Genomic DNA, 13,959 nt, shown 5'->3' on the forward strand with positions numbered 1-13,959 from the left:
TAGATGTGTGACCTGTTCCACACTGTGCTTGCATGCACATGGCCATCACAAAGTTAATCCTACATCGACACTGCACGACGACAGAAGAACGATGATCTTACAGCATCCGTGCGCGGCAGCTCAAAAGTAGACTTGGCAAGTGTAACCGGCAGCCGCGTCTTTCGTACAGTAAGTAGCCTCTCCTTCACTGGCACTCCTGGGCCGGCTTCTAGGCCGAGCACACAAAATCGTAGTGTCTTCAATATATAAAGAAGTATCGATATTGCTGATGATACATCAGGATAGTGAAAAAGAAAAGACATCGACTGCAGTATGCTATAGCTTGACGTTCCACGGCGTGGGAGTGAGCCAATCACTTGTCAACAGAAAAAATCACTCAGCCGAACACGAACCATCTTGCAGTGACTAGCGGTCACCTCGAGATCTTCGCGATGGCGCAGCTGGCGTGCAATACCGCTGAACCCATCAGCTTGAGTAATTGATACCTTGATATCACCTGGGCGTGACCAACAATGGATATGGTAAAGCAAATCGTCATTTGGGTTGACGTCACTCTCTTGGCTGCATTGACGAGTACTGGTTTATCATCCGTGGTTAGATCGAGATGGTTTCTTGGAATATGCACATGCTGGGTGATACATCGCCTGCGTGTACATGAGTGGGGTGAACCAGCAGGCATTACGTGTTAACAGGCACGATGGAACCATCCACAAGCTGCAGACAGGGTGTCATAGCTTCTAGCTGAAAATATAAGTACGGCTATCATGGAGCCGGTGAGGAATATAATTCCCCCTCAAAGCTGATCAATCAAGCCTTCTCTCAGCGTTATTTGACAGAGAGCTTCATTATGGCGGAAAACCTTCATACTCACGCGAAGAGTGGAACACTCAACCTGGAGAACGTTCCACAACTCCTCATTGAGGTGGAAGTCAATGACGAGGATAGCTATGGTGATACAGCCCTTGACCTTGCAATTCGAAACGGCCACGTGGGTGCAGTAAAGCTGCTTCTGCAGAACGGTGCCGACGCCAACAGAGTATCTCCGGATGGCAAGAGCCCTCTCTATGCGGCCACTCAAGCACCAAACAGCGGCCGTATTGTCGAGCTTCTGCTCAAGCATGGCGCGAAGTCAGATGAGCCGGTTTCAAAGCCAAAGGGTGACACTCCATTGATGTCAGCAATCCGACAAGGCACCAGTCCCGAGGCCATTCGCGCACTTATTCAGGCAGGAGCAGCCCTCGACAGGTCAAACGAACTTGGCGAGACACCTAGAAAGCTTGCTGAAAAGTCCACAAACACCGCTGTTCATAAGTCTATTCGCCCCAAAGATGAGAAGCCAGAATGGAAACCCGAGCTGGAGAATCTTCTCGTAAGCTCTGGTCTCTTTGCCCTGGCCTACTTCAAAAACTTCAAGGATGTCGGTCTGAACGCCATAAACCGTGTTGCTGCATTGTCGGAACCAACGCCAGGCGTATGTATCTGTTTATTCACATTTCTCCATTTTTGATTCGACTAACGCCATAATAGCAAATCACAAATCCACGCACGGCAGAGGAGTTCAAGGCAAACCTCGATAATTTTATCAATGCAAAGGGCCTTGAGGACTTCTACCCTGCTGGTAGCGAATATGTGGCCAAGGTAGCAGAGAACGCAGCGAGAATCTTAAAGGATTCAGCTTTCCCAGGTGCAACACCCAGGAATGTGACCATCATGTCTCGCCAAGCATTGTACCAGCCAATCTTGTATTGTGGTAAGTCATAAGTGATCTACTTTCATATAAAAGCCAAGCTGATAGTCATCTTCTCCAGATGACAGTGGCTCGATGAAGGATGATGACCGCATGAACCGTCAAGCATTTATGGTTGAACGGATGGCAAACCTCATCACGCAGGCTGCCCCCGAAGAGGGCACGCTCGTCCATCTTCGTTTCATCAACAAGAGCGACAAGTCTAATGACCTCAAGCCCAGCGATCTTTCCTCGAAGATGAATTTCGCACCCAATGGATCGACTAAACTGGGTACAAACCTTAAAGAGAAAGTCCTGAATGACTTCCTCTACGGGCCAGTGAACGGTGGCCAAACGTTGAAGCGACCACTTCTTATCCTGACAATCACGGACGGATGTCCAAACGAGGAGCCTACTAATTCATATGAAAATGAAGTTAGAGCATCGCTCAACTTTGTGAAGAGCAAAGGTTACGGAGATGAAGGTAAGCTTTCGTCGTGGCTCTACATCAGGCATAGCTAACCCAAAACAGCCGTCCGTTATGACCTCAGCCAGGTGGGTAATGCGACCGAGGCTACTGAGTTTTTGGGAAGTTGGCAATTGAATACTCTTGTACCTGATAATGTCAATGTGACTGCTGGTGAGTGATGACTGCGGAACCGAAGCGGAAGGAATATGGTTCAGGCTAACAGTCAAACTTAGAACATCTGGACGCTCAGTTCGAGAATCTCAGAGATAATGATGCTGAGCTGAATGATTGGGTATGAGTCTCTACTGGTTCCACTGACCTCATACGCAAAACTAACGACTTCATTTTAGATTTTGGAGAGACTGAACGCAAGTAACCCGATCGTTTATTAGTTAAAGACTCGTAAACGAAAGCCAGTCTTCTTTTGACTATCTTTCCAACTTGTGTAATCATTGTAGGTAATAGCTATGACCAGGTACCTTTATTCATATCGAATGTTTGAATACTCCAAATTACCGTAAAGCTTCTTGTAGTAACCACCGCTATGATGAGTATTTCGCATGTAAATTAATAGGCAGCAAAAAGTTTGATCTTGCTCCAATATCGTGTTTGTACTGAGAGAAAGCAACTAGATGATCCCAAACATAAAGTAGTTATGAGTGATTTTTGATGGGTTACTCTGCTAATTGAAACTAAACCAAGGGCAGTATATGATCCTGTAACATCCAAGAGCTATGGTGCGGCGTGGTATCTGAGGCTTACAGAGCCCTGATTTATCTCTTCAAAGACACAATAAGCGGTGTGAGGAACTCTCATGGAGAAGACGTCTACTAAATTGAGTTACGTTGACCACTCCTGCAATTATAAAGATCTGGCGTATTCCCATAGCTACATTGCTAGGGAATACAGTGAATGATAGGCCAGCTTCGAGGATACCCGTAATAGTTGCAGCACCTTTTCGCCCCTAAACGACGCTCATTCTGCGTAGGTGATATGAAAAATACACAACAGAATCAATCTCTTGAGCGCTTACCGATGGAACTCAATAACAAGGGTTGGGGTGTCTTGAACAAGTTATCGATGCTGCTGGGAAGATTGAGCGAATGCAAGAAGGAGGTGCAGGTCTTGCTAGAATTTGTCGATGCGTCACAATTTTGGTGGCTAGCTGAGGTGGGTCTGTAGCTGTAAATGCCTCTCCTTGCGTCAAGAAATCAAGAGCCAAGGTAGTAATGCCGTAACATTCTCGAGGGTCCGAGATCTGGTGAACTCAAAAGTTCCGATTCACCAATTTAGTGCGAATAATGAGTGATCCTTAGTCCGAAGAGTTACACAGGGAGGGCTGATTGGTCAATTGTCGTGCCTTACAGGATTAGCACGTACGCTCTGGTGATACAGCATTCAAGCGTATGCATACTTGACTATTTGTGGTGTTGCTTGGTAACAAATTTCGGGTCATTAAGATACAAGCTTTGCTCTCAAACAGAGCATTCCCTGCCACGATCCTGTAAAACAAATGTTGCTTCATGGGGAAAATCAACGTGACAATATTATTTGTACCAAGTCATGAAGGCAAAAACACTACTCTAAAAAAGCCGAAGCCATGGGACCTCCAGGTAAAAGCTCATGGTCCAAGCATATATTCACTCAATAGTGGCAACCCTTCATCATTCATTGGTGTGATTTTGCTGATCTATTTGCTGCAGCAAGTCCAGCATGGCTTCTCGACAAATTAGTATCAAATCGCTGGATGGCTTAAATGGGTACTTACCTCCTCGCCTTCGGCGGCAACTTGTGTAGAGACCCAGTCTGCCTGGCAGGTAACAGGATCATCACGACAGATACGCAGACAGGTAGGTTCGTCACCGGAAGCGTCATCCTGGGCCCAGGCGTTAGAGACAGCAAACGCGAGAGCGGCAATGAGGAAGGATGCGAGCTGCATTTTGAGAGACTATTTGGGCTCAAGGTTGTTTGAACTAAAGGGCTTTGAAGAATGGATGGCGTAAGTAGATAGGAAATGTGGTGTGACCATAGAGGGTATTTATATGAAGCTTTACATCCTTCCTCTAGCATGTTCATCCGTGGGTGCACGATGTACAATGTTTAGAGCTATTGGAAACGGTGGACCTGGGCTAACAGCTTTCTCCAATAAGCTGTATACCTTTCACGCAAGGCAATGAGGCATTTTTCGACTAAATTTCAGACAAGGTCGGTCAATGAAACCTTGAAGGTGCATTACGTAGATCCCATTATAGCCTTCAAATGATTGGTCTCGCTCAAGATGCATGATAGATAGATCCACGGCTCAAGTTATACAGAATGTATGACGACGATCCAATACTGCACGAACGCGTCTTGCCCCATTCCGTCTTATTGTGGATCGTCCCGTGCCGTACAACCTTTTTTAAGAGGGCCCCGCTTCTTACACGGCAAGATTTGGCCCCATTCAGCTCTGCTACATGTACAGTACATCCTTCCTTATTCCATGCTCTTGTGTCGGTGCGTAACATAGAATTCCAGATTTTCAGTTTGTCTGCTTCGAACCAACGAGGATTACAACTAGAATGCATATCTAGTAACGGTACAAGTGATTTTTACTTTGAAAGGCCATTCGGTATTGTAAATTGTTTATCTCTGGTCCAAGAATCCTAGGAGAATACCAACATGTCTCCCTCTGCACCCCTATCTTTCACCCCCTTAAGATCAGGTAAGGGGTCATGTACTCAAGTTGTTCACAAAAAACGCAATTTTTTACGGCTTTTTGATTTCCTCCACACTCTACTTCTCTCACCATACAATTCATAAATATAGGTATTCAGGTTACAGTAGACATTGCTTATGCATCCTGTCAACCCCGGTGGAAGCCCCGTCCCGGATTTACACACTACTCTTGTGGTTTATGAATTTGTTTACTGTGAGCCGGAACTTCTCTGCCGCCGCGAAACAGCAAAGTGGTATCGTTGAAGTATCTAGCATGGCGTGAGCTTTTCTTCCTGGGTGTCAAATAACCTAGATAAAGCCTCTTAGGATTGGCGTGCAATTCATTCATATATATATACATAAAATATGCGCATATCAGCCAAGTCACGCAATAAGATTTACGACATGATAGTTTCTATCAGTAGACTACTACAACAAGATACCTAGTAATACAGTCTGGGCTGAGAAAGACCGGCTCACTTGCTTCGCACGAAGTATGAATACAGCCGCCTGGGAACTGATTTTCATGTGGAACAACATCTAAACAGGATATTTACCATGAGTTCCATGGTACTCAAGCGTTGGCGCTGGTACAGGAATAGAATCAACTTAGTGCGAGAGAAGATAAGGTAATTCAAATCATTTGTGCTACCGAGAACGACAGGGCCCCCAAGCTATCTACTAGCCAAAACAAAGATCGAAGAACCCCAACTATAGAACCATCAAATAGATTAATTTTTGCTGGCATAGCCTCTCTGGTTACTTGCAGAGAGTGTCTTGCATTCCGGAAATCGAAGGAGTGAAGAAGTATTCACCGCCGCGAGGAATTACCCAGCGCTCAATGGGAATGAAGTGCTTGTTAGGGGTTGGCACAGGCTTCTGAACATCCGGGAAGTTTGCAACGGGAGCTGGGTCCTCATATTTGGTAACATCCTCCTCGTGGCGGTAGTCGGGAGGCATTTGACCGATAATAGCGTCGATGCCCTGAGGCCCGGTATTTCCCAGCTTGTCGGTGAAATCGACTGGTTTGTCCTCTTTGTTTGCCCATACTGCAGAGCTGTTAATTATCAAATGTTGATGCCAATGTGACTAGGATACGGACCTTTCTGGACAAATCGGAACCCATTGGTAATGCTGCTTTGGTAGGAAACGAACAGCAGTCCACGGTCATGCTGTGACACACCACCACCTTTCTCATTGTTAAGTGTCAAGGGTCCGTAGGGAATTCCCCGTCGCAACATCAAGTGCTTTTCATAATTGGGGAAGTCATCTCGAGGACCACACTTCCGGATGTGGGCAGCGTAAGGACATTTAGTTTGGTCCTCGGGATTGTAAGTAAAGGCATCCGTGTGGTTTGTCTCTTCCAATTTCTTATATTCGGCTTTGGGGTCTAAGCCCTGGTCTCTCCATTTCTGGAACAACATCTGCTTGTTGGCGATTGGATCGGCGATCAGCATAGGTGTGGGATCCTGGTCTGGGTGAAGTTCAAGCGGAGCTCCTGGAGATTTTGAGTAAGTGAATGCTGCGAGTAAATTGGAAACCTCAGAAAGAAATTCTTACCATTGGGCCATCGCCCAACAACACGGGATGAGAATTTGCGAAGCTCTGCCGCAGCTAGTGGAGTCATGCCTTCAGCAGCCATTCTCTTGGTGTTGCGGCCACACCATCTAAAGGAGTGTTAATAATATTGCACAACGCAGAGGCAAATGAAGCTACTCACCCAATAAACTCGGGTGTTCTCTGTTCATACGTGCGGAATACCATGAAGCTTCCCTCTTTGGCCCATGCTGGGTGGTTCCCTTCATCCCCTTCACCTCCCACAAGAATAGTACTAGCGAGCTTGTCAATGACTCTGTCCAATGGCATCTGGTGCAAAGTGACTAGAGCTTACCCAGCCTTAATTGGCTTTAAGCCCTTTTTGGCCTCTTCAACTTTTTCATCGGTGTCCAGACCAATGACAGCAGGCTGGGAGATACCATCGACCCATCCAAAGCTAAAATGTAAAAATTAGTCAGGCTTCATCCATTCAATGAAGCTGAACTGCCTTACTGTTCTCTATCATCGTCCAGGACATGGCCCTGTTGTTGAAAGATAAGTTGAATACTTGGCCTGTCAAGCTTAGGAAGACCACCTTCTCCCTCGCCCTTAAGATCAATTCCGAAGGTTTGCTTGACCATATCATAAGTTTCAGTCAACGTTTTTTCGGTCTCACCGGTGATAGTGAAGACGCCGTCAATGTATCCACTACGTGGGGTAAATTGATGGAACCAATCATGCTGGTCATCGAGACCGTGATGCTTTGTCTTATCATCACCCTCCATTGGGTAAGTCATATCTTCCCACATGCCGTTGTTGAAGATATCGTCTGTGAATGTCTCGGCTCCAAGCTAGCGCGGCTTAGTATGGCACATAATATTTCAAAACGATCTCATCACTCACTTTTTTCAGGCCCCTAGCAGAGAAGGCGACGTTGATTGCAGAGAAGTGAACAAGTCCTTCAAGGGTGTCTTGAGCCTTCTTCTTGTAGATTTCAGATCTGAATTTCTCGGCATCGCGGGCAGTCGTGAGCAAGGGAACAAGGCCAGCTAGGTGTGTCTTAAACAGCTGTGGATTAGTGATGCGGAAGAAGACAAACAGCTCGTGTTTCTTGGGCAGACGGGGCCTGAGATCATTAGAATGAATTTTCAAACTAGAACTTCGAGTACGTTTTCAGCTCACCAGATATCTCCCTGAATATTCTTCTTGTTTGGAGGCGCCATTGGAACGACTTAGTCAATATACTTTCTGTTGAAGTTTTTCCAGAATGAAAATTTTTGATCGGGGGTAAGAAGGCGTTCTTTATATAATTTCAGTGAGCACCATCCAGCGGCTAATGCTTGGGAATTGGGCAAAGTCGATAGGCAAGACCACCCCTCGGTTAGGCATCCATGATGGTGTCTGTCTACAGATCCCACGTAGCAAAGGCTGCACGCAAATTACTCCTTGGTATCCATTCAGATGGATCCATCACATTCTGCAATGCAATGTGGGTGTCCTAGGAAGATGGTGCACAACCATGCAATGCAAATCGAAAATGTCACTGCCAGCTGACATTGCCCCCTCCACCCCATCTGGGTGTGAAAGAGAGCAGAATCACGTATCCATATGGGAGAACCGGATCTCCAACGGATCTGTCCGACGTTCCATTGTGCTTTGCGTGTTGCAACAATGTAGATCACATCAAAGTCTCGCTTGAGACATTCATGCAAGTGGTCTACAGCTTTACCGTGGTAGGGAAACTGTACGAGGTCCTATCGTATGAAGTCTGAGCACTATAATATCTGATCTGATTGGATCTAAACGCGTCATGAATGGGTATTTCGTTCAATGACGCACGTCTAGTGCTTGGAGGGCGGCAGGGCTTTGTCTGACCTGAAACGTGGGTCTACTAGCTGTTGCGGCACATGATATAAATGCAGCACAATCATCTCTCAACAATTATTAATCCAGCAATCGAGGATCCAGCTCGGTCGAAACTATGCAGCGGATGCATGATGCGACTTCATTACGCCAATTGAGATCTGGTGGGCTCTCACCGCCACTAAATCAAACCGTATAGATCTACAAAACAAGATAATAATAATGATAATAATAAATAAATAAATTAAAGTGACATGGAGGCACAACGGGGCTTAGTGTAGCTAAAGAATATGAACGACCGAAATTTCGACATGAATAAAAATCAAATACAAACCAGGGGAAAGAGCGACGGGGGTATCAAAAAACCAATCAAAAGGAAGAAAACAGAATGGCAAAGTATTCACGAGATGGATAAAAACGATATCTAGTCTCCAACATAATGTAAACAACCGACACGGAGTGTAAAGTTCATCGTAAAGCTTCCAAAATAACATATGCCTAGAAATTATCTAAGTCTGTTCAGCGACCATCCTGGTAGCTTTGCCGGCACGAAAGATACCGATCGACAACTCGGGCATTCTTGGTATTGGCCGCAGATTTGTAAATTGTGGAGTGTCTTGGGCGGTTTGTACAAAATGTGCCAGATCTTGACCGCAAGTCTCTCGGGGGTCAAATGTGGTCAATTCCGATGTTCCGATGTAAGCGCTGTCCTACTGTGCGTACCCAAAACGGTGCAGGTGGGGTCTTCGTCCTGAAGATGCATGAAGCCACGGGCGATTAAAATAAGATCCTATAGATCAAATGCAAACAAACTTGCCGGGGTTCGCATAAGCAATCTTTCTCAGTAACCAGCCAACCGTGTTTGTTCTGATAGTAAATCTCCAGAACAGTCACGTCTTGGAAACAACTCCACCCCACAAGTAAAACTTCTCACCTATCTATATGACCATGTAGACCATAACTAGACCTTATATGTGAGGTCCTCAGTCAATGAATGGCAAAATGAATCCGAAATTTGGCTTCATTCCACTCTTGGCAACTCCTAATTCGTGTTCTTTCAAGTCATATACATAAGCAGACATGTTCCTCTTTTAACAAATTGCGCATGCGGGCTCTGATAGAATCATCCACCGCAGCCTTTGTAAACCTCCTTGGAAACTTGATTAACATATATTTGGTCCAAGCCTACTTACCTAGTAGTTATACGACATGTGACGGGGTGACATACGAGACATGCGTTCAAGAGATTGGCTCCTCATGACTCAGCTGGGATAGCTCCTGGATGTATGATGAAGATACGATATAGATCTCTTGGTTTAGGTCAGTGTCAGAAGCCACGTTTCTCGAAGATTTCTCATAACATATCATCACAATTTGGCAACAATCAAATGACGAAGCACCTTTCTTTGGGATGAATGATGAATGACTGGACACAAATATATTGATAGGGCCCTCACCGAAAATTCTACTCTACGAAAGGCTTACACCGTCCTACAGAAAGAAAAGCAACAGTATCGACGGAAACCAAATTATCGGTGCGGCATATCTGGCAACAAAAAAACATCACCAAATCTCAATCGGCTAGCTTCTCAAGCTCGGCTTGGACCTGTGCCCATGCATCGGTCCGAAGAACGCCGTTAAGCCACCAGTTACCACCAGCGTCTTTTCCTGTCACAGCAAAGGTATTTCTGAATGATAGATCGGAATGTAGAACTCCATTGACATACGATGGTTTCCCAAGATCGTTTGCCCGGTTGTTTAGGTCTTTTCCAGGCGTGGTCACTGCCGAAGAAAAGTCTAACCCGTACATTCCGGCTTTGTGCCAATTTGAAGAGGAGAGGAGCAGCATACCCGGCTCGCCGATCAATGCAAGGTAGCCTGATTTTTCCATGGTTTGCTTCAACAAAGCCGTCACAGCCTCAACCTGATCGGCCGTCTGCTGAAGGGTTACTGATTGCCGAATTCTCCAGGCAAGTTTACTTAATGATTCATCTCGAAGATGGCATCCTTGTAAAAAAGTGGGTGACATACAGACACAATTTCCCAAGTAAGCATTTTTGGGAGAAGAAAAAGAATCATGCAGCGACGTACGCAGGTTGAACGCATTGTTGAGTAGGATCCGCTGGCTTGGTAACAGCCCGAGTGCAATATAGAGTGTGCGTGCCCACCATGCCAGTATTATATCGCTCTCGCTGAGGAAGGGTTTGGAATTGGCACATCCGTGGTCACTCGACCTTTCAAGCTCCTCAATAGCCTTTGTGCGCATCTTCTTGACACACCTGGCCGGGAGGGAGATTGTGTGTCTTTCCTCTTGGCGATACCAAAGCGAATCAACTATGCGACGAGCAACAAACATAAGCAGCTGGCCTTTGTTGAGTACTCGGTCAAAATACACATATTTTTCTGCCGGTGTTCGCTGGCCAAGCTCTGTCAGAGGATTTGATTCGAAGCCCTCAAGATTCGGCACAGCGGCCAGGTCACCCCGGGCCATGGCAGACCAGGCCTTCATGAAGATACCGATCCCCATTACATCGGCCAGAGTGTGTGGAAAGGTTACAGTCAGAATAGTCGCGTCGTCAAAACTAACAGCATGGATGAACAGCTGCGGGTTGTCGGAATAGATCCAGTCGTCTAGCTTTTGGGGTGTATCTTTGCTTCGCACAAGCGGAGTAAAGTCATTTGGAGATGCAAAGAGTTTCGCCATGTCTGCAACTTCAGGGAGTCGGGCTGCCAATGAATGAGAACCGATGGGCATCTCGTGTCTGACATTGGTGAATATAAAGGCTGGTCGGGCATCGTCATAGCATTTCGGAATGTGATACTCCAAAGTATTGTGACCCTGAGAAAAATTGATACTTAGAGAGTTTCATTTGGCCATGTAGCAGCGCCGGGGCAAGAAGTTGGTATGGCTTACATTCAGGCGTAGTCGAGCTCCAAGCTGGCTCCAATTTCCGGTAGAATACAGCCGATCCAATGCACCATGGAGCTTGGGGATATCTAACACATCATGGAAAATCAAGGCAGTGTCTAGGACTGTACCACGCATGGACAGAGCTGTATCCCAGGAGCGAAGGGGGACAATGTTGTCTGATTCCACAGTGGCCGGTTGGGCCCGCCGTGGGCCGAATAAGAAGTTCATATTGGTAAACCGTGATAGGGTCTGACAGAATGGACCAGCGAGGATGATATTCAGGTGAGAAAACTACGGCATGATCGGTATGGGCCAAATATTTTGATAGAGCTCCTAGATTGGAAGATCAGCTCCCCATTGGTACGAGGTATTGGGTACCTGACCACACATTGGTTGCAAATGCATTGGTAGGTTGCGTATACATCATGTGACCTCTATGTATTTCAAATCTAGAAACTTGATCCCATGCATACCACTGTTGATCTTTTGATTTGTTTTCTTATCATTTTGTTTTTCTGGCGTCGCGCCACCAGGTGGAGTGGGCCCGATTTCTGCAGGTCTATATTGCGTAAGGATAGTACGTATCATTCGTTTAGGGTTAATCTAGGGCTATGCACACATTACCTGCATCAAAAGCTAATAATTTGTGGAGCACTAGTTGCCAGGTAACATTATCATGTACCTGCCCTCGCTCACAAGAGCATGGCTTTCTGCGTCCTTGACCATGACAAATAGAACATTTTCGCTGTACAGTAGCTAAAGCGGGGTCTGTACAGATCGAAAAGAATAAAGCGTGACTGGCCATTCTGTAATGGGTATCCAAGCAAGTCGTAGTATGTGCCATGAATCAGTTGGCATTTGAACATCAAACATGCAAGGGCGTACACATGTGGTATCTTCCTGTTTCATACCGCGTTTGAAGCAATTTTGACCCGTGATAAGTTCTTCAAGACATAGTAAAGATACATTGATCCATTGCTATCTAACTGGCTATTTAAGTTCGTCTAACAGAGGAACCAAGAACATAGACTCCCTCGACAGGATGCTTTGCCGCCAACTCATCCGGCTGTTCCCAACTTTCCACATCAAGTTGTAAGCCTGTATCACTCTTAATCCTCTCCCACAGGCGGTTCCAACTCGCCAAATCATGATAGTAGTATGGCATGCGGGCCAGTGTGGCATTTACCAGGGTCTGGTCCCGACATGCCATGATGCGACACACGATCATTGACCCTGGCTTCGCAGCAAGCAGGTCGAGTACACGCTTAGCCACTTCAACCTGCTTCTCCCAGTCAAACACGTGGAGAAACAAAGAGATGTAGACAATGTCAAGTTGCCCCATGAGCCGTCCCATCAGATTGGAGTTTTCGTCTAGGATATCGGCGCCGATGAGTTGTTCCTTCATCTTGTCATGGTCAAGGAACAGGTCACAGCCAAGCTCAAGGAATTCAGGACGGAGGTCACTTCCATAGAGATTTGAATAGGGTGCACCGTCGTAGATCTATGGTCGTCAGTTGATTTTTTTTTTCACCAAGAGGTTCTTAGACGTAAACGCACCAAGCGGCGAAGTTCCTGCCCAAACGCACATCCAAGATCCAACAATTTGTCTCCTGCTTTGACCCGGCGGAGAATCTCAGGGTACGCGGGCGAAGATGCGATGCTCAGCTGGAGAAAGGAAAACTTTCCGACGCAGGCATAGGGGAACTAGAAATAGTGAGCTTGACCGTACCGTAGAATGGTAACAAGGGGCGTACGATGGCGAATGCTCGATCTCTCTAATCACCGTCAGTAATCTGAACTCGAAAAGATCAGGCCTGGTTCTGGGAGTACTGACCAGTTGACGAACGTGTTCTAAGATCTTGTCCGCGGGGATATTGCTATACTCCTCAAGGATCGATCGGACGGGCTCGTCGACATGATCCAGATTAGGGTCGTACAAGAGTTTGGGATCGAAACCCTTGGTAACTGCATCTTGGAGCTGAGAGTCTGGGTGCATGATGGACAGAATGTGTCAAATATTATAAAAGAGAAAAGATGGTCACGAAAGATAGTAATAATAAGGGCTCCTGGAACGATATACTATGCGGTGGGCCTATCTATCCGATTTGTCCGTGTTGAATCGGCTAAACAAAGGAGCAATGCTTCTTGCAGGTGATATAGAGTCTGCGTGTTGCGGTGTGCAGAGTAACAATATCTCTTATTGATTGTATCGTGCTGATCGGCATGTAGATAGTACAGAGTACAGCTCGCCACATTTAGAAATTCATGCAAGGGATGAAAAATAAAAGTGAAAATAAAAAACTCGACGCGGTATACTGAACCAGGTAACTCTGACAGATTTTCAGTCCATACGACTTGTCTTCCCGTGCACCGATCAAGAAAACCGGCGTTGGGGGCAACGGGACTGGCATGCATATGCATGTTGCCTTCCGACGCCCCAAATCCAAAATATGTATATGAAAATGCACCAATCAGACCACAAACAGATGTATCTCGATATTTAACATGAACATGTAAACAAAATACACCGAAATCGATTAAATTAATAAGAAGAGGAAATGTTAAAAAAAGAAATTACAGGAGCCAGCTAGCCACTAGATTCGAATATGGCCTTTGATTGGGCCAGTCCTGTGCTGCCCGCCGATCAAAGGCCAAATCAATGAGAGAAAGAATTTACACAAGATGCTTGCTGGAAGCAATTGTGGAGTGTTACTTTGTAGCTGAGACCTAGAATACTTCGGCCTGCAGGGGGCGATC

General features: G+C 46.0%; 5 protein-coding genes across 5 annotated transcripts; 1 reads left to right on the forward strand and 4 right to left on the reverse strand.

Annotated features, from left to right (window-relative positions):
- Positions 1 to 847: 847 nt before the first annotated feature.
- On the forward strand, positions 848 to 2,587 carry N7508_009139 (ankyrin repeat protein; the record flags this gene model as incomplete). The annotated part of the gene is made up of 6 exons (XM_058467202.1): positions 848 to 1,471; positions 1,528 to 1,750; positions 1,809 to 2,210; positions 2,259 to 2,366; positions 2,429 to 2,487; positions 2,546 to 2,587. 6 exons carry the CDS (start codon positions 848 to 850, stop codon positions 2,585 to 2,587), a joined length of 1,458 nt encoding a protein of 485 aa, XP_058315048.1.
- Positions 2,588 to 3,885: 1,298 nt separating this feature from the next.
- N7508_009140 (uncharacterized protein) lies at positions 3,886 to 4,134 on the reverse strand (the record flags this gene model as incomplete). Its single annotated transcript, XM_058467203.1, has 2 exons — positions 3,886 to 3,915; positions 3,964 to 4,134. 2 exons carry the CDS (start codon positions 4,132 to 4,134, stop codon positions 3,886 to 3,888), a joined length of 201 nt encoding a protein of 66 aa, XP_058315049.1.
- A 1,517-nt stretch (positions 4,135 to 5,651) lies between these two features.
- N7508_009141 (Dyp-type peroxidase) lies at positions 5,652 to 7,651 on the reverse strand (the record flags this gene model as incomplete). Its single annotated transcript, XM_058467204.1, has 8 exons — positions 5,652 to 5,941; positions 5,995 to 6,390; positions 6,453 to 6,559; positions 6,613 to 6,723; positions 6,784 to 6,885; positions 6,942 to 7,279; positions 7,332 to 7,554; positions 7,611 to 7,651. 8 exons carry the CDS (start codon positions 7,649 to 7,651, stop codon positions 5,652 to 5,654), a joined length of 1,608 nt encoding a protein of 535 aa, XP_058315050.1.
- A 2,213-nt stretch (positions 7,652 to 9,864) lies between these two features.
- Positions 9,865 to 11,430, reverse strand: N7508_009142 (uncharacterized protein; the record flags this gene model as incomplete). The annotated part of the gene is made up of 3 exons (XM_058467205.1): positions 9,865 to 10,298; positions 10,383 to 11,130; positions 11,206 to 11,430. The coding sequence occupies 3 exons, from the start codon at positions 11,428 to 11,430 to the stop codon at positions 9,865 to 9,867; spliced, it is 1,407 nt and encodes a 468-aa protein (XP_058315051.1).
- A 766-nt stretch (positions 11,431 to 12,196) lies between these two features.
- N7508_009143 (uncharacterized protein) lies at positions 12,197 to 13,198 on the reverse strand (the record flags this gene model as incomplete). Its single annotated transcript, XM_058467206.1, has 4 exons — positions 12,197 to 12,703; positions 12,760 to 12,906; positions 12,957 to 12,977; positions 13,037 to 13,198. The coding sequence occupies 4 exons, from the start codon at positions 13,196 to 13,198 to the stop codon at positions 12,197 to 12,199; spliced, it is 837 nt and encodes a 278-aa protein (XP_058315052.1).
- Positions 13,199 to 13,959: the final 761 nt, after the last annotated feature.

The sequence above is a fragment of the Penicillium antarcticum genome (genome assembly GCF_028974205.1).
Source record: "Penicillium antarcticum strain IBT 31339 chromosome Unknown utg000009l_segment0_segment0, whole genome shotgun sequence".
NCBI classification, from domain to species: Eukaryota; Fungi; Ascomycota; class Eurotiomycetes; order Eurotiales; family Aspergillaceae; genus Penicillium; species Penicillium antarcticum.